A 25,536-nucleotide genomic window follows, 5' to 3' on the forward strand; every position below is an offset into this window, starting at 1 on the left:
GATATCTGGGTCTGCCCCACCTTTCGGCGACATAGATGTGACTTGGATTTGGATATTATTTGTTTGTTTTTTGTAGCAGTAGGTATTGGTATCGACTATAATGGTCGGACGGGACATATATAAGCGTTTCGGAGAGACAGCTATCGAGGCTATATATGATGGTGCTATGCATACATATTATTATGGTGTGGTGGATATGCTTAACCAGCCTCTTAGTTGCAGTGATTTTATAGATCGATGAAATCTTTGTAGTGTGACGTCAGACTGATTCAATTGAGAAAGATAACGTTAACCTGAAATGGAAAAGTCTTGGCATTCGCGCTTCTCCAGCCCAGTTTTGACGTAAATACACCAATAACATCAGACGAATGACAACTCTTATATCATTGTGTCTCGATCGATCTCGTGCAGAACATATACCTGACAGAGTCGAAGCTAGACTGAAGAAGAGGTGAGTGAGGGTGAGCGTTCGGCAGAGCACAAAGGATGCTTCTAGGTGTACGGGTCGGTCAGCTAGGTACTGGGCGTTACGGGATGGACCTTGCGTAACGGCATAACACTGTACACAGGTTTTGTAGTCGTGCTCGTACTGATAATGTTACTAGTTCGACAATTAGATCTCGATTTTAAATTCATTCGCTCTACACATCGGACACGTTGGTCACTCTATTGTCTGCGACTTATATCCAAAACATCATCTGTAGCCCGCTGAGCATAGACACCTAAGCCATCAACAAGTCATCATGTACGTCGTTGTGTCGCCTCCCTGATCGTCGAACATAGAATTTAGAATTGCTGACGCCACCTTGAATACCATGTAGGGACTACACATCTGCTCGAACGAAACATCGCGCCGAGCATCTTGCTCGATCAGCAGCAGCAGCTGCTCATGCATCATACTACGCCCACCCCTCTCTCCATCTGCACACCTATCTTCCCCCCAAAGAAGGAGCTCTAGGTGAAGGTCAGACCGCCTCGAACCCTATCACCGGTTCTCTGAATGGACCGGTCCCTGGTAAAGATCGAGATGTGTCAAATATCCCACATGTCAATGCGAACAACAAGGACAAGACTGGAAGAGAAGGTACGATCGAAGAAGAAGGTGGGAAGAAAGATGCAGGTGCCCCGTCAGGTTTGGATAAAGGTGCTTTGGAAATCAATGGAGAAGCAGGAGGGACGAGAAGTAGTCCAGGTCCAACGGCCGAAGAAGTCCTCGAATACAAGAGACGTCTTCAAGCAGAAGGTAGGACAGCTACGACCCACGGGGCAGCAGGAGGGGAGAATGGATTCGTGGTGAACGATGCGTTGGCACCACCTTCGACGGAGAACGGTCAACTGGCTGGTCAAACACAAACACAAGGTCAGGGGGAAGACGGGAGACCGGGTTTGGAAAGACATTGGAGTGTCGCAGCGACGATGGAGCCGCACTTGCAGTTGATGTGAGTGTCATCAGGTGCAATCGTAGTCGTGCAGGAGTCACCCCCGCTGGATCGGGAGAAGGGCGAGTAGCGAGCTGACGAGAGCATAACTTTGCCAACAGGTGCGGTCCGCTCTTGGCTTACTATACCGTCAAGAACGATATCTGGTACGGTGCTGCCTTGGTCGTGAGTGACTCTTGTCTATGTGGTGCCATTAGAGTGGAACAGCAGCTGATCTCAACTTCTCGCATCTTAGGTTGTTCGCGATGAGTACGTGCTGTTGTATCCGCACCGATGTTCTTGTAACCGTTGGCTGACCAACCTACAGGGGCTCGATTCTTAACCCCTCTCCATCCATCAACCTCAATTTCCACCCGTACACTCCACCTTCGGACGAACAACCTACCCTGCACGAACCCGAAGTCACCATCCTCCCACCTCAAACCCTCTCTCCGCAGAAGATCCACAGCTACTCTTCTCATGAAGGCACTTTCTCCTTCTTCAGATTCTTGATCGAGATTCCTTTGCAGAGGGTGCAAATGGCAGTCAGATATAGGCTGAATGGCGGTGCAGAGATGGACTTTGTGACTCCAGCTCTTGGTCAAAATCTTCATTGGGCGGCACACAGTTGTAACGGTAGGTCCTGGTCTATGATTCGCTCCTCTCATGACCTATATCGGATATTCTTAGATAGCTGACATCGGGACTTCTTAGGCTTCTCATCAGGTGTCAATCCCGACGAGTTCAAGGGCAACTATGCCTCAGGCTACGATCCCGTATGGGAAGATCTGCTGCTTAAACACCACGAACGCCCGTTCCATTGTATGGTAGGCGGTGGTGATCAGATCTACTGTGATCCCATCACAAGAGAACCCGAATTACAAAGTGAGTGCGCAGCCGGTGTGACTGTTATAACCTGGACCGGTTCTGACTTCTGCGATAGGGTGGATCAATGCGCCTGATAGGAAACGCAAGATCGCCACTCCTCTTACGGACGAGATCGTGAGTTGTGCGGCTACTGTCATTGGCATGGAGCAAGTAGCTGATTGACAAACAACAGAAATTCGCGGTTGACCGATTCTAGTGAGTATAATTAGTACTCCTTTTGATGAGAAAGCCCTGTCAGAACATCTTGGCTGACAATCTTGACAGCTTCAACCATTACTGCAAGATCTTCAGGAGCAATGCGTTCGGTAGAGCGAACTCCACAGTTCCTATGTAAGCTGCTCCGTTGGATCCACTCCTGCTAGTAGCTGAATCCCGCTTTGCTTAGGGTGAACATGTTGGACGACCACGACTTGATTGGTGAGTAGTTGCCGACAACTCGTGATGAGCAACATAAGCTAATCACTCTTGTAGACGGTTTCGGTACCTATGACGACGAGACACAAGCTGCACCAGTCATGTCATTTGTTGGGTCTAGGGGATACTTCGTGAGCTGAATTATCCTGGCAGTGCATCTACAAGCTGACATGACCGCTGTGACAGTGGTTCCTTCTCTTCCAACTCTTTGTTGTCGGTGAGTCCATTCTGGTATACTTATGGCCTGCTCTGCGATGCTGACATTTCGCCTAATCAGACGCGTTCGACGGAACGAACCCTACGCCCGGCACACATGTGGTGAAAAGCATGCTGGTCGGTGACGCGCACGGGCCCTGGATCCCCTTCCCCACTCATTCCCTCCATGTTTACCTTGGACCCAAGGTCAACCTCCTTGCGTTAGACTGCCGAGCCGAGAGGAAGTTGAACCAGATCTGTACTAAGGCGACTTATGACAAGGCTTTCAACGAGATCAGGAAGGAGAAGGGTTTGGAGCAGCTCGTTATCTTGCTTGGTGTGCCTATCGGTGAGTTTGGAAGTCCACCTGTCAAAATCGTCCTCGAGGATGGGAGCTCCAGCTGACCATTTCTCAAACTGACACACTAGCCTACCCACGAATGTCGTTCCTCGAACATTTCCTTGATCTCAAATGGAACCCTATCAACGTCCTTGCCCGACACAACGCACTGGGTCTCGGTGGTATGGTGAACAAGTTTAACCAAGCCTCTGAGCTTCTCGACGATCTCAACGATCATTGGTGTGCGAACACCCACAAGAAAGAACGAAATTGGCTCGTCATGGAATGTCAAGCCTTAGCTCAAGAGCTCCACGCGAGAATAACCTTCCTCAGTGGAGATGTCCATCTCGCAGCTGTGGGATGTCTGTTCACGTACAGGAAGAAAGGAAAGAAGATCCAGCCGGAGAAGGATTTCAGATATATGTTGAACATTGTCACCAGCGCGATTGTGAACACGCCACCGCCTCCTGGAGCTGCGAAGATGGTTGGCATGTTAGGTGGTCATACCCACAGGACTTTGCGTGAGTGGAAAGACATGGAACATGTCGGTGGGTTGTTGTGACTGACTCATATGCCTTCTTTCTTCACTTGATTGTCCGAACAAACAGACAGTGAGTTCTTAGATCGACGGCACCTCTTTTCATGAGAACGAGATGCTAATAACTGTTCCGATTCGCAGCCAAAGACACCGATGAGACCATGATCCCTCTCTTCCAGCAAGACACGGACGGATCGAAACTCAAGACGAATGTAAGTATTTTAATTTGACGACGTCCTCCTTAGCACAATCGTAGCACAGGATCGTGTTGCTGATCCTGCCTTGGCCATATGACAGCTCGTCCAGCCACGAAGAAACTACGCAAGCATTGACTACCTTACCGAGACTGGAGAGCTGCAGTTCGATTACAGGATCGAGAAGAGTCAAGGTGCCGGCGAGACGGTCAGGTAAGTTTGGTGGCGGAATGATCTTGGCAATGAATCGAGGACATGATTGAGTGACGAGTCTAGAGCTGATGGGAATGATGTACAGCTATCCGATCAAGTCACCTGCCCCAAGGTGGTAGTTGCGCCCTAGTTGCGCCCGAACTTATCAACACTAGGCGAGTTTGTAGAAAGGCGGATTGATATGTTTATAATATACGAAGAGGAATGGGGATATGGACAATTAAGGTCAAGTTAGGGTAGGATCACGTATCATTTGGAAAGATATGCGGAAAGGAGGATAGCAATGGAGGCTTAATATCTGCTTCGAATCATCTCAATGTATATAATCTCAGGATAGTCGTGGTTAGTTAGTTACGTAGTGATCCCATCGCCATATATGCATCATACTTCACTCAAACCTTTGTCGCTACACCGTTGCAATTTGGCCGCTCGCACTCGTCAGTCAGTCCGCACTGCGCAACTCTTCCCAAGAGATCTCCTTTGATCTTTCGTTCATTCATTCATTAAAATCTATCAGAGCTACTGTACGAGTACTGGGTGGCAAAGACCTATCAGACCGCACCACATTCAGTGATGACAATCTTCTCCTTGGGCGGTTTGCCCTCTTTGTTGCCCTTTGATTCGATCTCTTTCACGACCTCTTTCCCAGAGACGAGCTCGCCAAAGACGGTATGTTTGCCGCTGTCCGGTGGGGTGGGGTGGGTGAATGAGGTGTGTGTGTGTGCGTAGGTTCACGGTCCAGGTATGTGTATGTGTATAGACGATGGTCATGTGTGAGACATTACGTGGGAGAGTGGGAATGAGTCGTTGGGACGGAACGAAAAAACGAGAGTGAGACAAAGGAAGTTGATCAGTCAGCCCTAAAGTCAAGCACATAACAGCAGTGATATCGTATGCGATGGTCCACGCAACGCCACGCAACACTTACTCGAGCCAATCGCACCTCTCAGCGGTGGTGATGAAGAATTGAGAACCGTTCGTATTCGGTCCAGCGTTCGCGGAAGAAAGGAGGAATGGGCCTGCAGGTGAGAATATTGATGGCTAGATCAGTACTTATTCGATATGCTACAGTTCGTATAGTAATGAGATGGGTTCGTAATTGTCGTGATCGTGATTTGGTAGTGACGGCAGTGAAGCAGGGTAGGAGGTCTACACGAGCTCGAAGCCACTCACGATCGTGTCGTTTATCAAAGTTCTCATCTGGGAACTTGTCTCCGTAGATTGACTAAAATCACGTCGACGTCAAAGCCACCAACATCAGTATCACATGACCTTTATCTCCTTCCCAATTGTCCTCTGGAACGCCTTCACCCGTGCCGTGTTGCGAGAAGCGTGGGAACAAGATCTAGAAAATGGTGTGTACTCACTTGACCACCTGTGCCGTCGTGTCGCTCAAAATCGCCTCCTTGAACCATGAACCCGGGGATGACACGGTGGAATTTGGTGCCTCTGTAGCCGAATCCGAGAGGGAGGGCCGTACCGTCTGGTTTCTGCGAGAGTGAACAGATATCACGGTCAGTCCAATCGTATTTCGAACGAGGAAGGGGACTACTGCGAATAACGGGGAGAGTAGACAAGTGATAGGGAAGGTGAACGGGATCCCAGACCAAGAGATGGGAAGGGCAGTGGGAGAGGGTGTATCTGGTCGACCTGAGCTGATTGTAAAACTATCCTCTGATCGCAGAACGAAGGCTAGATTGATTGGACCACACTTACCTTGCCAGTGGACAATGAACGGAAGTTTGCAGCAGTCTTGGGCGTCACGTCGTCAAACAACTTGAATTCAAGCTTCCCAATCTCTTTGCCTTGATGCGAAAGATATAGACGGGTTAGTCATCGTCATACTTTACAACCTCGTCATTTGGTCAGGACAGGGAGGGCGGACGAGACGAGACAGGACAAGACGACAGGACGAAGGAGATGAGAGTGATGGTGTGGGCATGATTTGGGACTTACCATTGATGGCGATGGTGAAGAAGACGTTGCTGCATCATCAATGATCAGTATTCAGTGTTCAGGGGTGCTACGACTTCTTTGCTATGTTACCGATTGATACGTACGGAAGAGGAGCTTCGTCAGGCATATTGAGAGACTACTTTGATAAATAGTTTGGGTTGAGTAATCAGTATAATTTGCTGTTCGTCAACTTGTCGGTCAATCAGCTTAGATCACACATCATGGTGAGCGCTGTCCTTCTTATACCCGTTCACATAACGGGTCATCGAACGATCAAGGAGAACAACCTCCTTTGTTCACAGGTCCTTCCTTTGTAGTTCCGCTCCACTCAGCAACGGCCTTTCATTTACCGCCGGGAGACCCTGTCTACCCAGAAATATCGCCCTTTGATTCACCACATGCGCACATTCCGTTAGCAATTTCGACGCTCAAGAGCTGTAGCCTATCAGTTCTTTTGATCCTTATTCGTCACACCTTGCTCGATGCAGATCCGTTAGTATGCCAGTCCAGCCACGACTACCTCAAGCCCATGCACATCTTCCTTCTTTATTCCAATGGCATCCCTAGTACAAGGATTGTTTTCCTTCAAGTATGGAATTCTAGCACATCCTCCGATCTTCCCGTTATCGCTAACACACCGCTTACAAAGCGGAAGCACCCTAGAGAGGGAAAAAAGTCATCAGCATGGGTTTCGGCAGTGAGATGGTGGGAAGCTAGACGCACAGTGATAATGTCGATAAGCTCGTTGGTAATGACGGCTTGACGACCTCGGTTGTACTGGAGTTGGAGAGAGCCAATCATGTCGAGAGCGTTCTGCGAGTCAAGCGGGTCAGCATCATCCACACCTCCACTACAACACTCAGGTGTAGGCATCGTCGCCCAATCCCTGATAGATACTAGGATCGACCACTCACGTTGGAAGCGTTCTCCATGGCAGTTCGCCTGGCACTGATCTCGGCGGCGTGTCCCTCAACAAGAGCGGTGTAGATGGCGTTGGCGAGGGCGAACTCGGCAAGGTCCTTGGAGACATCCTCCTCCATCTCGTATTGCTGGAAACCGGCGGCGGCTTGGAGAGCCTTGGCGGAGATGACAGAGGTGACACCGGACTCGTAAGAGATGGCAGAGAGGTATTTGTTGGAGACGATCTTGATCTGCACCCGGTAATAAAGATGAATTAGCAATTGTAACTCAAAGATAATTTCGATCCAGTGGGAGGAAAACATGGTAACCCACCTCATCCCATTCACCACCGTTCTTGAGGATCTCGTCGGCGATGGCGGAAGCCTCTGAGAAAGTAGGAACGTCCTTTCCGACAGAGTTGAAGGACACCTTGAAGGCCTGAGGGAAAGCACGAGACAATTGAGCCTTGGGCTTGTCACCAACGACGGCGAGTGTACCGGGGTTGACAGCGAACTCCCTCTTGATCGCTCGGGTGATGGAAGAGTGGATACCACCGCAAAGACCACCGTCAGAGGAGACACCGACGTAGAGGATCTTGGGGGCCTCCTCGGGGTTCTCAGTCTGGGTGTTCTTGAAGAGCTCTGCGAAGTGGGTTACGTTTTAGCATTTGCTATAAATCGGCCGAAAGACGTCATGCTCACCATTGTTGGCGGCACCGTACTTCTTGGCCTCTCGCATGGCCTTCTCCGCTCGGGTGAGCTTGGTGGAGGCGACGACCTTCATGGACTGCGAGGGGAAGGTTTGTCAGCAAAACAACAGACAATCGACATATGGATGATAGGGGGAAGTTTAAACAAACCTTTGTGATCTTCTCAATGTTCTTGACGGACTTCAATCTGCGGATATATAGAGCATCAGCATTGCCTCCTGTAGCCTTCTCCGTATCTCTATCACTTCATCCCTCCCTCGACTCTCTCGCAACTTGACTTTCCGCCCATGTCGTCCATCGACATGTGATTTGTAGGGAATTAGACCATAACGCACCGCTGCTCAATCTCTCGAAGAGTAGCCATTCCCTGTTGCTGTTGCGCATTTCTAGCGACTGAAACGGCGGGTCGAACTGCTCGTGAGAACATTTTGAATGAGGTTGGGGTTGGGGTCGGAGGAGTAGGGGGTTAGTGAGTGGTGAGTTGTGTATATATGTGTAGGCTTGAAGGGAAAGAGAGACGAAGACGACGACGAGGGGACAGCAAGCAGCAGCAGCACAGGGTCCACACTATGGGATCCGAGATGAGAACGGGAGAAATGTGCCACTAGAAACAAATCACCGAGAAATACCGAAACATACCCCAGTAATTCCGTTTGATCCCTCCACTTTAGCGACAACGTTGAGTCGCATGGTCCACTCTTACAAGCTTGACACACACTTTCTTTGTTCATCCATCAAGAAGGTCTATATCGACACCACTCTACATAGACTGCACAACACATACAAAAGCGTCGCCAGAATAGCAACGGTCGCACACGTACAACTCGAAAGACACTACTAGAACAAGAGAGATATCCATCAGTGAGCTTTTCCTCCTTGCAACTCGTAAAGCTGTCGCTAAGCTAATCTTCGTTTCCGACTTTCTCTTTCTCTAGTGGCCGACCCCGAAGTCGATCTTTTCGCTGGAATGAAGAAGAAGAAGAAGAAGGTTGTGACTGCCGATGTTGAGGAGACTGCTCCTGCACCCGCTGCTGAGCCCACACCCGAGCTCGAGGCTGCACCCGCTGCTCCTTCACCTGCCCCAGAGGCCGATTCAGGCGTTGCCACCCCTGTCGAGGGAGGTGCGGACAAGGCTGCTGAGGATGGAGGCGACTTTTTCGCGGACATGAAGAAGAAAAAGAAGAAGAAGAAGGAGATCCCTCTTGATTTGGTAAGCTAGATCTTTGGGTTTCAGACAACAAGATAAAGTGTAGCTGATCCCGTTTACGTGCTCATAGGAGACCGCCGAACCTACCCCTGCTTCTGTTGACGGTCTCGACCTCCCTATGAAGAAGAAGAAGAGCAAGAAGACAGCCGAGTTCGCCAAAGAGCTGGATGAGCTTGACGCGCAAAATGAGGATGGAGAGAATGTTGAGATTGAGGGTGATTTGGGTGACGACGTTTTCTCAAAACCGGGAGAGTCCGAGCGAAGCGAGGAGACTGGGAAGGAGGCTTGGATCGTCGAGGGTCGTGATCCCACATATCCAGAGGTGAGTCGGGCGCTCTCTTGCGTCTCCCATAAAGCTCGAAATTGACGAGAAACGTCGTTCTACAGCTGCTCAAACGATTCTTCACACTCTTACACGCCCACAACCCCGAGCTTGCCGGTGAGAAACGACGATACACCATCGTTCCTCCCCAAGTCGCCAGAGAAGGAACAAAGAAGACCATGTTCGCCAACATTTCAGACATTTGTCGAAGAATGCACAGACAGCCAGAACACGTCATTCAGTTCTTGTATTCTGAATTGGGTACAACTGGTTCCGTTGATGGTTCGCAGAGATTGGTCATGAAGGGAAGGTATACACAAAAACAGATCGAGAACGTCTTGAGAAAATACATCGGTGAGTACCGTGCATCCCACTCCTCGAGACAAAGCATGTCAACTGATTATCTTTTCGCAGTCGAATACGTCACTTGCAAGATCTGTAAATCATCCGACACCCTCCTTGGTAAGGAGAACAGACTGTATTTCATCACATGCGAGACATGTGGATCCCGTGAGTGGTGGAAATACATTCGCACGTTTGTCGAGCTTACTCTGCATCTGTGTACGAACATAGGACGTTCCGTCTCTGCGATCAAGACTGGTTTCCAGGCTCAAATCGGAAAGAGAATCAAGGCTGCGTAGAAGAGGAAGCGAGAAGGTGGTTGAAGGCACATTATGTATACTATGCATGCGTAGCGATGATTTCGGGGTGTGCAGCGGTGATACGTCGTAACCGACTGTATTTTTGGGTTCGTCAATTTGGGAACTCATACTTGACGAGGTGCATTGGCAAAGCTGGAATGTGACTGAGCGTGTGTGTCGGCATTTGAATGTGGAGGGGACCGCTTACAACGGGACAAAGTGACGAAATGGTCCGTGCACACTTGGTTCATCCTCATCCAAACACACGATTTTGTGTAAATCAGCAGTGAGTCTGCGCATCTCAGTACAGTGACTTACCTCTCTCTCCGCACTCTACGAATCGCAAAAGGGCGAGGACAGCCTATAGTCCCCAGGACAACCGCTAACATGGCTCGTCCGTCAGGCAGCACACCCACCTCCCCTGACTGGGTAAACATCTCTTCACCAACCCCGCAATCAAGTGGTCCATTCCAGTCCGTGTCCCTGTCCGACAACGAGAAGAGTGATCACATCATGTCGAACGCAAACGTCACCAGCGGCGATATCAAAGCTCGAGCTGAGATTGAGAAAGAACGTGTTCAGCGTCATGCCAAGCAAGGTGAGTGTTTCGGCGTCGCTCCGTTTCGTGTCCAGTTAGTCACCCTCCCCCTGCCCGGTGCCTCCCTCCAGCCTTCATTCATGGTCGTCCTGTAGACTATCCATTACACCGTTGTATGTTCTATTACTGACCTTCTGCTAGTCAAGTCTGGTTTGACACCTCTCAAAATCTACTTACTGGCATATAACGTCCTCTCCGCTCTCCTATGGCTAAACTTACTCGTCATCACCACCAAATTCATCTTCACCCCTCGTTCCTCCCTCTCTTCCACATTGGATGCTAGCTCTTCGTCAAACCTATTCACTCGTCTCTACTCTTCCATCGTCAATTCTACTACTTCGACAAAATCGAGTTTGCCCAAACCTCTAGCTCAGATCGTTAATCACTTTTCGGGATCGTACAATTATCAGAATCTCGGATGGTGGACTAAATATACGCAGACCTTGGCGGTATTGGAGGTCGTTCATGCGGCTCTGGGATGGGTGAGGTCGCCTGTTGGGACAGTGGCGAGTCAGGTCGCTAGTAGGGTCTGGACTGTGTGGGGGGTGGTAGAGGCGGTTCCAGAGGTGGTGAGTGTGATCTCTTTGCCTGTCACTGGTGGTGAACACAAGTCTGCTTTTGCCCTTGCTTTCTGCATCGTTTCTATCCCCCATCCCTTAATGTCTCGCATATCGCTGTACCTCAGTGTCTGGTGTTCCCCTCTCTGCGGTCTGACCATGCGGGTTACGGAGCCAAAGTCTCGTCTCATACAAGTGCATCTGACTGATCTCTGTTCGTCGACTCGCAGACCCACTCCTCACCTCTGTTCACGACTATGCTCTTCGCTTGGTCACTCACCGAAGTTATCCGCTACACATTCTACGCCCTCTCTCTCCTCTCTATCCAATCACCCTTCCTAAACTATCTCCGCTACACGACGTTCATCCCTCTCTACCCTCTCGGAGCAGGATCCGAAGCCTTCCTCTCCTTCTCGACGCTCCCACCACTCGCTACCCTCTTTTCGACCCTCGTTGGGAAATTACCTTTGGGATGGAAAGGGAAAGTTATCAAATCGAGTTTGGGTAGAACACTCCTTTGGAACGCGGCGAAGAAAAACACGAAGAGTTTGGGTGGGAGTGGGACTTGGGGTTGGATGGAGTTCTTAAGATTGGGTTTGTTTTTCGTTTGGTGGCCAGGTAAGTCCCTCCTCTTGAACCTCTTGCAGTGGAAGTATTAATGCCGATTGTCCGTGCTTTCGCTCCGCTTCGTAGCCCTGTACATCCTCTACACGTACATGCTCAAACAGCGACGCAAGGTGCTTGGGAAGAGTAAGACCGTGGGCGGCATCAACAAGGCTCGATAAGCCGGTACAATGGTACAATAGTACTCGACGATGAGAAGCAGCTGGGATCAATCAGTTTGAGGGACAAACCAATCTCTCTCGAGAAGAGGGAGGGGGAGAAGAAGAGGGTATAGTGTTCGGGCAGAGTTACCAGCTAGTTCACCTGGAATGGGATGGCTTAAGAGCATCAAATGCGGGGATAGCGAAATGCAAAACAAGTAATAAAGGATCCACTTCCATCTCCCACTTGCTGTACGAATCACACTATCCAGCATACTATAAGGCGCACAACGCTCGAACAACAACGATCTGCTTTGCCCGAGCAACCAAGATCGTTTGTGCAGTTTGAGGTATCTGTAACATCATATCGTATTGCATCTCATTTCGTTTCTACTTACTGCTCTCGATCTCTCACAGAGAGACCGATCTAACCTATTCACTACCAAAGAAAACCCAAAAAATATCAACAGACCAAAACAAGAAAACATCCCTAAGCAAAATTTAACCAAGCACAACCGCACCGTGATTCCCTTCAGATAGAACTACCAACACGACCCCAACCTTGTGATAAGACAATCATGATCGGTTACACCTCGACATGAGGTGGTCCATTTGCTTTCCTCTGCTCTTCCCACTCTTCACCACCCGTCACCAGACAAGGCCATTCCGTCTCCCTCTCTCCCTTTCCAAGTGGGGCAGGCGCAGGCGCTGTCTGTTTCGCTGTCCCATTCTCTACCACCTTGACAGGTGATGATTTGGGAGATAACGCCTCTGTAGATGGAGGTAATGCTGTCGTAGCCCTCTTCGGGGTGACATTGACATCTCCATTTGTTGTCGGAGGGAGGTCCCTCGTTTTGGAAGTTGGGGAAGTACTGCTCTTTGATCTGAAAGCCGATTTCACCTTGTTCTTCAACTGTTTGAATTTACTCTCCTTCTTAACCTCATCAACATCCCCAGCTTTGATAGTCGTCTTTGAGAACACAGACAATCGTCTCTCGGGACTCGTCCTCCCGACTTTCACCTCTCGTGGTCCCTCTTTCAAACCAAAGTCGTCCCCACTAAGTACTCTGGGTCCACTCTCTGACGATTGACTCTTACTCTTCCCCTCGGAAGAGAGTGATCTCTTCATGTTTTCGAATATGCCGAGATTCTTCGATAATCCGGGCGTTTGAGGAAGTCCAGATTCTGATGTCTCGCTGGAGCTAGAGGCAGATCCGTTTCGAGACATGAGTTGAGGGACTGATTCGTCTGCGGTACCGTTTGTCGGAGCAGTTTCCATGGGTATTTCCTTGTGCTCAGCTGTTGCAGGTGCAGCTGCTGCAATAGGTGTTTCTTCTCGATACCACATATTGATTCTCGTCTTCTCACTCGTCTGCAAACTCTCTGGCGTAGGCAGACCCGCCCATTTCCACTCTTCACCCCTCGTCCATCCAGGAGCGTCATCAAACTCTGGCAAATCCTCTGGATCGGGCTTAGCATTCCCGTGCAACATATATCGAGCGGGCGTCGAATCAGCCTTGATCTTTCGGATGAATTTGTACCTCCTTGAGTGGTATCGTTCCGATCGAACGGGGTGGAAGCTATCGAGAAGCATCTGGGAGAGTTCTTCGTTTCGATAGTGGAAGAGAGGTGGGAAATCTCGGTGTTGGTATGTAAGGGACTTGTTCTCGCACATGAATTGAACGAGTGGTCGGTCATGTCGAACGACCTTCAGCGCAGGATGACGAGCCACCCATGGTGCACAGCGGAAAGAGGCGAGGTCGCTAGTCGTGCCCTTCAAGATGGCTCGGAGCGATTCGATGAACAGAGGTTCTGTCTCCGTTTGAGTCTGGGACGATTGACCGACTTGGGCATCGACGAGACCGTAAGATTGGGCAATGTCCGAGTTCAGTGGCTTCATCGCTCGTAGGAGAGTGGCAGCGTGTTTGGGTCCACATCGCTTAAGATACGAGTACCTGAATCACACACCCATCAGTACCTCTACAATCTTGTTGCTAGGTGATCGGTAACTCACGAGTGCAGCTCGCTTCCATGCAGACCCATACCCCTATAACTCGGGTTCAAAACCACCCCTCTGCCTGCGATGACCACATCACAAGCAGCTGCCAACGCCACACCGCCCGCAGCAGCATTGCCTCTCACACAGGCAACGGTTGAGATACCCCTTTGACAGAGTGGTGTAGTACCCTTGAGGAACTCAGGCACTTCCTCGTGGGTGTCACCAACCAGGAACGAGACGATATCGTCGATCGCATTGATGTTGTTCCATGTTTCGAGTCCGGGTGAAGAAGCATGTTCGATGGTGTTGAGGGCAATACCATTGGAGAAGTAGTTCCCACCCTGTAGGTACATTGTCAGTTTGGCAGCGGTCTATGAGATGGACATAAGCACCACTCACCATAAGAGCGAGAAGCTTGACATCGCCCCTCTTCTCTCGTGTCGCCCATCGAAGTGCTTTCAAGAGAGTCTTACAGTTCTCAGTAGTGAACGCGCCGTTACTGCGCCGAGAGTCAGCATCAAGTCCAATGAGTTGACAAGAGTTGACTCACTAAAAGTTCCAGTAGACCAGTTGGGCAATCTCCCCGTTCTCCTCTATGCTCCTCACAAACACCTCTTGCCATTCTCCCTTCCTCTCTTCCCAACCGCCTTGCGCCCACTCTTTCACACCGTCCAAGATCGCTCCGTGACCTCCCGCCTTGATAGCTTCCACCATCGGGATTTTCGGGTCGATCGGCTTATCCTTGCCCCTTGGTACACGACCGTGGGTGATCCACACCCCTGCCGTAGACGCTTCGGTCGCTTGACGAGTCTTGATGAAGATCGCTCCGTCTCGAGTGGCAAGGATCGTACCGTCCGGTATGGCAGAATAAATCTCCCACCCTCTGGAGGTGTACAGCTCTGTCGGGACTGTAGAAGCGTCGATGTGGAGATGCGCTCCGTACGCAAAGAGAGAGGACTTCGCATTGGTTGTGAGGGGATTGAGCATTGCTCCTGGTTGACTATCGCTCGCATTGAGGATACGAAGGATATCTTCTGCGGTATGGACGTTCCAATCCGGTCGTCGTTTAGTCGATTGTAATAACGGTCTATCATTGTTCTTCCCACCCAAGAACGGTTCACCAAGCGATACACATTTCGTCGACCATTCTTCCTTCGGAGTAGCTTTCAACCATTGTTCTTTAGGTAGACCAGCACCGACTGTTTGCTCGTACACTCTACACAAAGCGTGGATGACAGCTGACATGGCAGCTGAACTGTGATATCCTTGATACAACCCCGCTTTGGTTATTGTCCCTATGGGAGGAAGAGCGTATTGCTCCCATGCCCAAACGGCACCACCATCAAGCTCTTCGTTAGCTTGGAAACAGATCGTTCCCCAATGTGAACGTTGAGTGAGAGGACTGTCCGAGGTGGATTTGGTGAGGAGGTTCGTGAGTGCGAGAGAGGAGTCGGCGGTGCTTCCGTCATCGCCGAGGAGTACCCAATCGAGAGATGAAGGTCCAGCATCACCAGGGGGTCCAGGATGAACAACCAATGTGATCCACTATTTGACAAATCAGCATGGCTCTCCGACGACAACCAACACCTCGGTCCAAGAACGACACAAGTGGTCACCTAGCTCCTGTCATACGCCACTCACCTTGCTATAGATGCTCTCGGGCAACTTCTTCGTCAAGAACGGGCACAACACCAAATCCGCTTGCCAGCCCTCCGCAGCCTCAACCATCTTCTCATCGCTCGTCGCAAGTTGGACGGATACTTGCTCAAAGCCTAGATAGTCGAGATATGAGATGACACGTTGAGTGAACGAGTTGATAGATGTCACGAGGAGGAGGATTCGGAGGTTCTTGAGTCCGACGAGATGAGGTGGGAGGGAAGAGAGAGGGCCGAGGGGTGGGGAGATTGAGGAGGTCGACATGGTGATTGAACAGTCGGGGGATGGAATGGCAGGTGACTCAGAGAGCAGGTTCGATAAACAACAAAGTGCAGGGTGAAAGAGCTAGTGGGTTCACGGAAAACCAGCGTGAGCTACAAGCGACACCTGCTTAGGCTCAAGTCACTGGTCGTTGACGAAGAACACAGATCGTCCGTTCACGATCGTCCAAGACGTGTGTTAACGAATGGAATGAGTGTGAATGTACTATTGTATATACGATGATGATGGGAAAGTCTGTTTGGTCAGCTCGACCGAGTATCTGTGCTGATAAAGACCAGTCTCGTGCATTCTGCACGTTGCCCGTTGCCGGTTGATTGATCCAATAAGTCTAAATGACACTTTATGGCCGCCTGCCTGGTAACCCTCCTCTTTCATCAATCAATCAAGGGACGTGGCTCGTCCGCACCGCACCGACTTTGCAATGTTCGTTTCGCATCTCCATGACAATCTGGACCTGGACCGAGAACGCAGTTTAATAGCTTCTAAAAACAAAAGAGATGATGAATCTACTGTACTCGTAGAGTACCCTTCCAGCTCAGGTCCGATCACAATTCAAACGGAGTAAGAGAAGGGTACGAGGTAAATGAAATGAAAGAGTGGTAAATTGCGTAAAGATAACGAGCTTGCCTCAATCCCCCAACTGTGGCCCTGTCTACCCCTTTTTCAACCCCTTACTTTGATTCTGATTCTGATTCTATTATTCAATTGATTTCTGATTTCTGAAACTTGGACCCGCGCAGACTTAATACCGGTCCACAATCGCCTACACTACTACTATCCTATGACTTCTTCCTCCCTGCTGACCGCTCACCCGTCTGTCTATTTGTCTCTGGCTTCCTCACAACACTTTCCCACCAGATGCATCATACATCATACAGCAGCTTTCGAGCATAGCCCAGGTATTCATCCTTCTCCCCAGCCCGTTCTCCCTCCCGGTAACTTGTAGACCGACCCACGACGACATTCATTTTCGGTAGCAGAACCCTAATATAACCCCTAAATGTGAAAGAGGTTTGGCAACGATAGTTAGTTAGTCCGATCATATACCCTTTTAAATCCCCCTTCTTCCTAGTTTCCCGGTACTATATTTATATACAATTCACACGTTGTAAAACGAATGAGTGGGAAAGAACTCCCATCATGCATCAGCTGACGAACGAAATTACGTTTATACTCACACTTTAAGCGTAAGCCACCGATGAGACTAAATTGAAAACAAGAAACAGAAACCCTGTATTTCTATTCTCCACGAGGGTTTGGGTCCTGAGAACATGGCCCCGGATGCAATTGAAAAGATACAGTGAAAGCATGAACTGGACCTCAATCTCTTCATTCACATACATGATGTACCATGCATGAGGGAATGGTAGTGCACATGTGTATCTTATGAACAATAACGTAAAACTCGTGTGGGGTATATATGCTTGATATCTTATCAGGTCTGTCGTTTCGCTCTCCAATCAATCAGTCGTCGTCGTCACTCAACTCAATCTGTGGATGTACAATTAGCTCTGGACCAGATCTGATATTCCGGCCAACACTTACAGGCTTCGACACCCTTCCTGCTCCCTTCGAGAACCTTCAGAGACCCCTCTATCAGCGCACATCCACAGACACAGATGGTGGTCAAATTACTTACGAGAGCTGAGATTGAGCCATGCCACGACTATTGGACGCTGTCCCTCGTTTGGCCGGTGCCTTGGCAGGAGTCTTCTTGACCGGAGCTCTGGCCGGTGCTTTTCGAGATGAGGCCGAAGCACTGGCGGTTCCTCTACCCTTCTTCGCAGGGATTACTTCTTCCTCTTCTTCTTCTTCCTCCTCCTCTTCGTCATCAGAAGCATCGTCAAACTAGTTTGGAGGGTTAAGTTAGCTTGCGTAGCAACACCAGAGTTCCACAGGCAACTCACCAAAGGCTTTTTCGCTTTTCCCCTCGCAGTACTCGTCGTTCCTCTGGCTACCTTCTTGGCTGGAGCTTTCTTCGTCGGGGCCGAATCGTCCGAGTCCAGATCCATTTGGTCATCCTCCTCGGCAACTGGCATGACACTTCAGACATGGCGACATGTAACCTTGTATACGCCAAACTCACGCATGCTGTCCTCATCCGAGTCCTTCTGTCGTCCTTTGCTTTTCTTTTCCTTCTGCAAAACAGATGTGTCAGCTTCGCAATGACGTTGACGAAACGATAAGCTGATCTCACCTCTTTCGGTGCAGGTCGAGACTCGGCATATTGTGACGCGGCACTGAACAAGAACTCGTCAGTACAAGCAGCCCGAGACGGACTACAATACGTACTGCTCCTTAGCTCTAGTCATCTGTGATTTCGCTCGTCAGCAGACTTCGATATCAATCAATAGACACTCACAGCCTCCTCCACGTCATCTTCGTCCATCTCCTTGGATCGCATATCTCTTCCAACGGCCTTCAACGTATCTGCAACAAAGCTAGCGTCGTCGTCAGTTCGGTTCACAAAGTCGTGCCACTCACTCCTTGATCGCATCTTTATCGTCCTTTTCTACAAATCTCATGACAGCATCCTCCAGTCCGTTCTCCACCAAAACTTCCAGACTCTGGGCTTGCAGATACTGCTTCACAAGATTCGCCATGCGAAGCTTTGAGAGCCGATCATTCGCGGTCATAGCCGCTGGATCATCGCCCTCCCAGTCGTCGTCCTCGTCATCGGGCAGATCAGGCAGATTCTTGGCTTCTGCGATGAGAAGATCCACCTTTAGCATGTCGAGCAAAGTCCCTCGTTGATTGGATCATGACACCCACTTCGTTCAGCAACCTTCTTCTTCCTGTAATATTGCAGTATGTCTCGAGGGTTGGCAACCTTGTCAACGTAATCTTGACCGAAACGGACTGGGTTGGTCATCTCTTTTGCGTCCGATGTCTCGACCTGTCGCCCGTCAGCTTCACTCTCGCCTGCCCTTGCTGAAGGTACCCACTTTCAACCGGATTAGGGGTAACATCATCTTCTCCTTCGAACCTGGATTTCGTTCCTTCCAGCTAGCCTTCGCCTTGGCGATCAATCCGTCCACCTGTGGGCTATCGATGTCAACATTCCATTATACGTTACAGCGGAACAAACTTGCCTGTGTTCGTAGATAGTGTGTGATGCTGTCTTTGTCGTCCAAGCTCAGCGCTCCCTGTTCGGCGGCATAGCTAAGAATCACCTCGTCCATCTCGAATGGGCGAACTGTCTTGAGCGGTATCTCGGCGATCTGGAACTGTGAGCCTTGAATGGAAAGGATGCCAACATGTCTAAACGGCGCAGATCAGCAAATTGACGATTAGGTAACGATACTGCCACTTACTTGGGGATCGCCTCTCCTGGTGCCAAACTGGTAGCAACTGAACTACCAGGCTGAGAGATCCAATAGTCTTTCCCTTCCACCTTTTCAGGAGTGATACGGCAATCGTGCTCGTGACCCCATACAACCAGTCGAATCGAGTCATCAAACATTCCTTCCGGCACAGATTGTTGTGGTCCATGCTTGACTCTGAAGTTTGGTGAGCTAATATCACCAATCTCAAGAGAGGATGGTCGAACGAGAGCTCACCTATTCTGATGTATGAGAAGGATATTAAACCAATCTTCCTCCGGAACGTCTCCTCCTTCCGGCATATACATTTTCACTCTGTTAGACCGCAGTTCGTAATGCATTCTGGCGTCTTTGACATTTCCAACGCCGTACATGGCCAGGTGACTATCTCCTTTCCGGAGGAGGAGGGGTTTGATGCGAATACCTTTGTCGGCGCCGTCATCAGGTGCACCTTCGTCTGCGTCCAGATCGACTTTGCCAAAGTAGTTCAAGACACCGGAGACGGACAAAACGTCGAGAGCGCATAGAGCTCCTTCCTGCAGATGATGTCAGTGAGCCTTCCAGCATGTAGCGGAGAAGAGCAGCAGGTGGGAAGGAGTGGCGCTCACAGGACCAGTGCCTTGAGGATCGTCGTGATTCCCGTGGATGGAGAAGACAGGAATGGCGATGTTGAGATTAGGATCCTCGTAGTTGACAGCTGGAAATCTGTAGCGGTACTTAGTATCTCGAAGGTCAATAATACGCTCGTTGAACTTACGAGAAGCCAGGTGCACTTCCATCCATAGGATCACTCAGCAGCTCGAACTGTTCATCTATTAGCGTCTTCTTTGTCTTTCCCTTCCACCTTGTCGACATTTCATTATAACTCACTGGAACAGCCTTGTCGCCCAACGTGTATTCTCTCAACAGCGCAATTGTTTGATGCATACAAGTCCTACTCGGTCTATTCTCATGGAACAGATCTCCAGCAAGTAAGATAAAGTCGACCTCTGCGTCTCGAGCGATCTCGAGGATCTCTCGAAATGTGTTGATGGCATCCTGACCACGGACGGGATCTTTCTCGGCGTAGCCGATGTGATTGTCAGTAGCGAGGAGGATGCGAAAGCAGCTGGCGTAGATGATGGGGTGAGCTAACGTCGGCTTGAAAGAAGAACCCAGCTAGCTCACTTGTCTGGATCTATGGGGATATTCGTCAGCTTGAAGTCTCATGCATGCGTTTCGGACAAAGAAGCTTACTCTGTTGCACAATACTTGGGTTGGGTTCTTCTCCTGCCTCGCTATACGGTCATATCAGTTCAGCTCGTCGCGAGCTGATCTGAAGAGAATCTCTCACCTCCCAGCTACTGATCTCCCGTTGACAGAGGCTGCCATCCTGTAGCAAGCGAGTACTTGGGGTGGTATGAGAGATGAGGAAAGGAAGGAAGAAGATTGAGGACTGAAATTGGTCGGTCGTCATTGATCGAGTGCTCATCCAAAGTGGAGGTCAACACACGTCAACCGGAATCGTCAACGGAATCAAATTTCACGCGTCTATCTATTGTCGTAAGGCTCTGCGCGTTTCATATCATGAGCGAGAACATCAATTCGCATTTCTCATCACCTTGATATCCCAATCCTACCACTCAACGCATTCTTTACATACCAAAATGGCCGAAGCCGGTCCTTCGAGACCGCGTAATACGGCGATAAATGCCAATGGAACGTCTCACCATACACAATTACCAACACAAAAGAGGAGGAAGATCACGGATGTCAGTGAGATTTTCGAAAAGCAAGATGTGGAAGAGCAGGTCAAGTTGGGGAAGCAGTACAGAGCTCTGCAGGGCGAGGCGGATGGTATGTCCCAGCTCAGCTATAGTCTCGACTCCGCTTGCCACGGTCGGACGAAGCTGATGAGGATGAGTACAGAGATGAAAGCGAATCTGGCGAATGCGACAGCCGACGAACTGACGAAAGCACTCAGCAAGCAAGCTGAGTTATTCGCGAATGGTAAGCTATACGGTCGGGACTCAAGAGAGTTGAAGCGAGGAAGCTGACATGATCATACCTTGCACAGTTCGAGATACGGGCATAGGCACACTTGATGCCAATCTCATCAGAACAAATACGGAGAATGCAATGGCGTTGGCGAAACGATTCAAAATTGACGGTGTAGCATTCGACATTGACGAGTTTCTGATCAAGTGAGCTATCGCGATCTTGTCGGTTCTCCTAATCAGCAAAACTTACTATTCTCTTTCATTTCGTAGGGTGAAAGGAACGTTAGGTCTGGATCGTGTCGAGCAGGAAGATCGAGAATTGTCATCAGACGACGAGTTGGAGGAAAGTGATCAGCCAAGAGTGAGAAAGGGCGTTCTAGGAGATTGGGAGAAGATAGGATGGATGGCTGCGAGATACTATAGAAGGATACCCGGTGTGGAGTTCATGTAAGTGTGAGAACACGATCCGGCCTTTTCGGGCGTCGCGTCAGGCGCATTGCAACTTTGCGTCATGCTAATCAGCATCTTCGACGTAGGTACGGACCACTGGCGGCTCAACCGAAAGATAAGCGGAATATCCAAAGACAGAAGAGACAAGCTTTAGCACCTGAAGTACGACCGGAGGAAGTGCAAAATCAGGCAGGAGATGCGAAGACGAAAGACGATTTCTCAGCCAACATCCGAAAGGTGAGTTGACTGGCAATTAATCACAGCTTGTCCTTTGCACTTGTCGAGGAGAACGGAACTGATCTGCATATGTTGTAGGTGTTCAAAACACTGGAAAAGCTCGACCCGGAAAGAAAAGGTATCAACTTGTTCAAGCTCGTCGTCAATCCGGACGATTATGGTCAAACCGTCGAAAACTGTTTCTTTGTCTCTTTCCTTCTGAACGATGGTAGAGCTGGGATGAGTGTATCAAATGAAGGGGAGATCCTTATCAGTGAGTTCTGCTTCCGTTTTCTGGTCACTTCTATGGTTAGGTCAAGAAGCCGACGAACGTGCGTATGCTGATACGTGTTTGCAGGACCGACGGAACCGCACGATGCTGAACTGGACGGTGAACCCATCAAGAATCAAGCGGTTGTAGAGATGGATATGGAGACGTGGGAGGTGAGTCGCCGCGCCACCTTCATTTGTTGTATCTCAGCTCATTCGTCATTGTGCAGGAGGCGAAGAAGACGTTCAACATCCGTTTCTCCAATATACCACATCGTGACTATTCAGCGATACAAATGGCGTCGAACAAGTGGTATTCATAGGCTGGACCTGGGTTACGCAGCATAGGAATTGGACATTGATGTGGACGTGGTATTACAGTATGCATATAGTTGTATGTCGTGGTAGATTGCTGATCCTTTGTCTTTTATCCTCTTTATTTCGCTTGGTCGGCGATAGGGTTGGCGTGTATTGTGACGTTGAGCAGCTTGATCTCCGATAACGGTCTGTTTTTAGGGTTGACGGGTACTCTCTCCATACTGTCGAGGGTGGTATCGAGACCGTCTATGACTCTGCACCAGTGTCAGCGCACAAGTCACTGAGACCTGGTAGGGGAGCCTAGTCTAAAGAAGAAGATGTACTTACTTGCCGAAGATCGAATATTTTCCATCCAAACTCGGTTGTTTAGCATACGTTATGAAGAACTGCGCAAATGTACTTGTCAGCTTCCACCACTCTCCACGAGATATCATAGCATCGTCGTGTGAATCAACACGACTCACCTGAGACTTGTTTGTATCCGGACCTCCATTTGCCATAGCTACTACCCCTCGTGTGTTAAACTGTGCAACAGATACGTCCAGTATCAGCACAACCAAACCCGAATTGTCCAATGTTAAATCATCGGTAGCAGGGGATATAACAGCTCGGAAGGGAGGAAGGGGAGATGGGAAGCGTACTCACCCGTAAAGTCTGTCTGATCTCATCTGCAAACGGTCTTCCCCAGATACTTTGTCCACCCTTTCCTGTTCCAGAGGGATCACCACCTTGGACCATGAACCCGCGGATATTTCGATGGAAGAGGGTACCGTCATATGAACCTGAAGCGCAGAGAGCAAGGAAGTTCTGGAAGGGTTCCGTGTTAGTCGACGACTAGATATGACATAGTAGTTGGAGTTGAGTTGAGGTGGAGAGGTGAAGGCAGGGAGAGGTTCGGACTCACCTCTGCTGTTCTGGGAACAGCCTCACAAAACACCTCGATCTAGAGGCTATGTAAGCATCGCACTTATCTCCCTCCTTCTATCGATAGTCGCAACGCGGCCGAAGGTGTTTTGGACTCACCTTAATATCGCCTAATGTTGTATGTAATGTGACGGACTGCCAGAAGCACGATATCAGCTCAGCTCTGGCTGCAAACACAGACCGTCGATCAGCTCACCATTCTGTGTTTTATGCACTACCTGGGATCTATATCTCTAGAAGTTGATGAACCGTCACTTGCGCAGTGTTGTAAAAAGGAGCTTTGTGGTTGGGATGGACAAGATGAAATACCAAAGTCGACGATGTGAACGCGAAAACATCAACTCGAATCGTCCTCCACTTCCACATCCTCGGTTTAGTTTAGGTGGCAAATAGTACGAGCGCGAAAGTGGCATCCCACCAACCAAGTCATTGGACCAGACGATGGCTCACTGACTTGATATGAGGTCCTGTTCAGTATTGGTACACTACTGGTACGACATCATGGTTGCAAGGCATACTCTTTTCTTGAGTGGGAGGGGGGAAAGAACTTGCCACTCGACTCCCCCTTCCAGACCCCTGAAAATTGACCCGATGAGTAGGGCTCGCTGTTGGGGACCAACTATCCTTTCACGCTCATGGCCTCGTTTGTGTCAAACATATATGACAAAGAGCCGTCTTCTCTTCTTGGACATATGAAACGCTTCGTTCATAGCACGTCAGAAGTATGTACAAGGGATATCTCCTCGTCAATGGCCGAACTCGGTCTTGCTGGAAGGCTCATGTCGGTCGTTTTTCGCCTCCTCGGTGCATCGGAGGAGAGGTCTGAATTTCGGTCATGTTCAGAGCATAGATCGATATGAGCTCATACAAAAGTGAAACGATAGCTTGCGAAGGCGCCTGACCTTTGATAGTAAGGAGGAATGCTGTGCGCTGTGACGTCAAGGAAGGTGAAAGGGCTGCTTGAGAAGGCGGACAACCTTTGCTTGTAAGGGACAAGCAGTGCGCCACGACGTCAAGCAGAGTACAATGACGACTTGAAAAGGTGGTCAAAATTTGATCATAAGGGGAGAGCAGTACTCTGTAACACTAATAAGGGTGAAACGATGAGTTGGGAAGGCGGACAACCTTTGATGGAAGGGGGAAGCTGTGCTAGCTGGACGATGTCATAGTATACGGCCAGCAAGCTTCGCTTGACATTTGGGTTGCAAGGTATAAAAAGCCCACCTCTAGGTAATTCTTCTCCAAGTTATAATTTCGTCACACTCATCAAGACTATTCGCCACACCTTCAAAGCATCGACCAATTTCACATTCAAGCTCATAGACACTACGTACATGTCAGTTCCAGAAGACGGCCCGCTTGGCTACCAAGTGGTGAATACAGACTCGGAAGAAGACGCACAGACCAATCCATTCTGTTCCTATTGCTCAAATCGTTTACGACTCCAGCAGAAGGTGAATCATGAAGGTAAATGGCTGACTGAATATTTCTGTGTCAACGCTCTTTCCTGTAAACTTCACGACTTACCACAGCCTCAGTCTGAAGCTGTTCAGACAACGGCTCGGCAAAACGCCAGCAATTCTCATATATTCAATCCCGCGAGGCGGGAAGCCATCTCAACAGCTTTCACTGCTCCAGGTCCACAGCTACCAGGGGGCCAAATGGCCAGCCCCATGGGAGGGTTTGCACACTCATCAAGCGGTCAACCCACTACTGGCGCTTACAGTCCCTTCGCTAGTAACCCAGGTCAGCAGAGCGGCTATGGCCGTGGACAGTACCCTCCAGGCGCAGGTAGCAATCCTCATCCCTTTCAGCAAATCTTTGGCGGCGCATATCCTCCTCGTGGTGGATACGCTCATGGTACACCGCAGCAAGTTCCTTTTCCGCCGTCCGGATCACATCGTCAGACACCCACCAGTCATTACCCTGGCAGTACATCCGGTCAGAGTTCATATGTCGGGGGTACACCGCAGCAAGTTCCTTTCCCGCCGTCCGGATCACATCGTCAGACACCCGCCAGTTATTACCCTGGCAGTACATCCGGTCAGAGTGTATATGGCGGTGGTACACCCCAGTCATTTGGATCTGTGCCCTCCCACAGATCCGCTCTCCCACCCACCAGCCAGGCAGGGCCTATCTCAGAGGAACCCGCAGACGGAGCCCTCCTGCGAGATGGATCTGGCAGGTTCTGGCGCAGGCATCCGTCCAGACCAGATGACTGGGTAGTGATAACACCAATCTATTCACCTCCCCCATACACGGAGG

At 49.8% G+C, this 25,536-nt stretch overlaps 9 protein-coding genes across 9 annotated transcripts; 4 read left to right on the plus strand and 5 right to left on the minus strand.

Annotated features, from left to right (window-relative positions):
* Positions 1-368: 368 nt before the first annotated feature.
* CI109_104515 (uncharacterized protein) lies at positions 369-4,319 on the plus strand (the record flags this gene model as incomplete). The annotated part of the gene is made up of 17 exons (XM_032008526.1): positions 369-451; positions 822-1,439; positions 1,541-1,604; positions 1,675-1,688; positions 1,747-2,054; positions 2,133-2,303; positions 2,362-2,420; positions 2,479-2,501; positions 2,571-2,636; positions 2,692-2,723; positions 2,778-2,851; positions 2,907-2,937; positions 2,998-3,264; positions 3,345-3,776; positions 3,935-4,005; positions 4,091-4,200; positions 4,286-4,319. The coding sequence occupies 17 exons, from the start codon at positions 369-371 to the stop codon at positions 4,317-4,319; spliced, it is 2,457 nt and encodes an 818-aa protein (XP_031857183.1).
* A 432-nt stretch (positions 4,320-4,751) lies between these two features.
* CI109_104516 (uncharacterized protein) lies at positions 4,752-6,283 on the minus strand (the record flags this gene model as incomplete). The annotated part of the gene is made up of 7 exons (XM_032008527.1): positions 4,752-4,881; positions 5,129-5,219; positions 5,374-5,425; positions 5,568-5,690; positions 5,917-6,005; positions 6,157-6,185; positions 6,261-6,283. The coding sequence occupies 7 exons, from the start codon at positions 6,281-6,283 to the stop codon at positions 4,752-4,754; spliced, it is 537 nt and encodes a 178-aa protein (XP_031857184.1).
* Positions 6,284-6,797: 514 nt separating this feature from the next.
* Positions 6,798-8,192, minus strand: CI109_104517 (ATP synthase F1, gamma subunit; the record flags this gene model as incomplete). Its single annotated transcript, XM_032008528.1, has 7 exons — positions 6,798-6,815; positions 6,880-6,969; positions 7,071-7,307; positions 7,390-7,697; positions 7,758-7,842; positions 7,916-7,952; positions 8,101-8,192. 7 exons carry the CDS (start codon positions 8,190-8,192, stop codon positions 6,798-6,800), a joined length of 867 nt encoding a protein of 288 aa, XP_031857185.1.
* A 540-nt stretch (positions 8,193-8,732) lies between these two features.
* Positions 8,733-9,935, plus strand: CI109_104518 (uncharacterized protein; the record flags this gene model as incomplete). The annotated part of the gene is made up of 5 exons (XM_032008529.1): positions 8,733-8,975; positions 9,043-9,294; positions 9,360-9,648; positions 9,709-9,804; positions 9,868-9,935. 5 exons carry the CDS (start codon positions 8,733-8,735, stop codon positions 9,933-9,935), a joined length of 948 nt encoding a protein of 315 aa, XP_031857186.1.
* Positions 9,936-10,322: 387 nt separating this feature from the next.
* On the plus strand, positions 10,323-11,875 carry CI109_104519 (uncharacterized protein; the record flags this gene model as incomplete). The annotated part of the gene is made up of 4 exons (XM_032008530.2): positions 10,323-10,533; positions 10,675-11,102; positions 11,321-11,708; positions 11,784-11,875. 4 exons carry the CDS (start codon positions 10,323-10,325, stop codon positions 11,873-11,875), a joined length of 1,119 nt encoding a protein of 372 aa, XP_031857187.2.
* Positions 11,876-12,440: 565 nt separating this feature from the next.
* Positions 12,441-15,773, minus strand: CI109_104520 (uncharacterized protein; the record flags this gene model as incomplete). Its single annotated transcript, XM_032008531.1, has 5 exons — positions 12,441-13,809; positions 13,869-14,194; positions 14,253-14,352; positions 14,404-15,398; positions 15,495-15,773. The coding sequence occupies 5 exons, from the start codon at positions 15,771-15,773 to the stop codon at positions 12,441-12,443; spliced, it is 3,069 nt and encodes a 1,022-aa protein (XP_031857188.1).
* A 1,482-nt stretch (positions 15,774-17,255) lies between these two features.
* Positions 17,256-20,485, minus strand: CI109_104521 (DNA repair protein (mre11); the record flags this gene model as incomplete). The annotated part of the gene is made up of 20 exons (XM_065967515.1): positions 17,256-17,282; positions 17,337-17,370; positions 17,431-17,639; positions 17,699-17,823; positions 17,878-17,929; positions 17,989-18,031; positions 18,084-18,103; positions 18,154-18,232; positions 18,276-18,495; positions 18,564-18,687; positions 18,737-18,829; positions 18,884-19,052; positions 19,106-19,291; positions 19,352-19,650; positions 19,723-19,819; positions 19,872-19,918; positions 19,985-20,222; positions 20,282-20,291; positions 20,351-20,391; positions 20,448-20,485. 20 exons carry the CDS (start codon positions 20,483-20,485, stop codon positions 17,256-17,258), a joined length of 2,151 nt encoding a protein of 716 aa, XP_065823587.1.
* Positions 20,486-20,760: 275 nt separating this feature from the next.
* Positions 20,761-22,352, plus strand: CI109_104522 (uncharacterized protein; the record flags this gene model as incomplete). Its single annotated transcript, XM_032008533.1, has 8 exons — positions 20,761-20,950; positions 21,023-21,103; positions 21,171-21,297; positions 21,364-21,540; positions 21,630-21,780; positions 21,859-22,033; positions 22,118-22,203; positions 22,260-22,352. The coding sequence occupies 8 exons, from the start codon at positions 20,761-20,763 to the stop codon at positions 22,350-22,352; spliced, it is 1,080 nt and encodes a 359-aa protein (XP_031857190.1).
* Positions 22,353-22,465: 113 nt separating this feature from the next.
* On the minus strand, positions 22,466-23,470 carry CI109_104523 (peptidyl-prolyl cis-trans isomerase-like 3; the record flags this gene model as incomplete). The annotated part of the gene is made up of 7 exons (XM_032008534.1): positions 22,466-22,601; positions 22,675-22,733; positions 22,812-22,871; positions 22,993-23,154; positions 23,252-23,290; positions 23,371-23,406; positions 23,468-23,470. The coding sequence occupies 7 exons, from the start codon at positions 23,468-23,470 to the stop codon at positions 22,466-22,468; spliced, it is 495 nt and encodes a 164-aa protein (XP_031857191.1).
* Positions 23,471-25,536: the final 2,066 nt, after the last annotated feature.

The sequence above is a fragment of the Kwoniella shandongensis genome, chromosome 8 (assembly GCF_008629635.2).
Source record: "Kwoniella shandongensis chromosome 8, complete sequence".
NCBI lineage: Eukaryota > Fungi > Basidiomycota > Tremellomycetes > Tremellales > Cryptococcaceae > Kwoniella > Kwoniella shandongensis.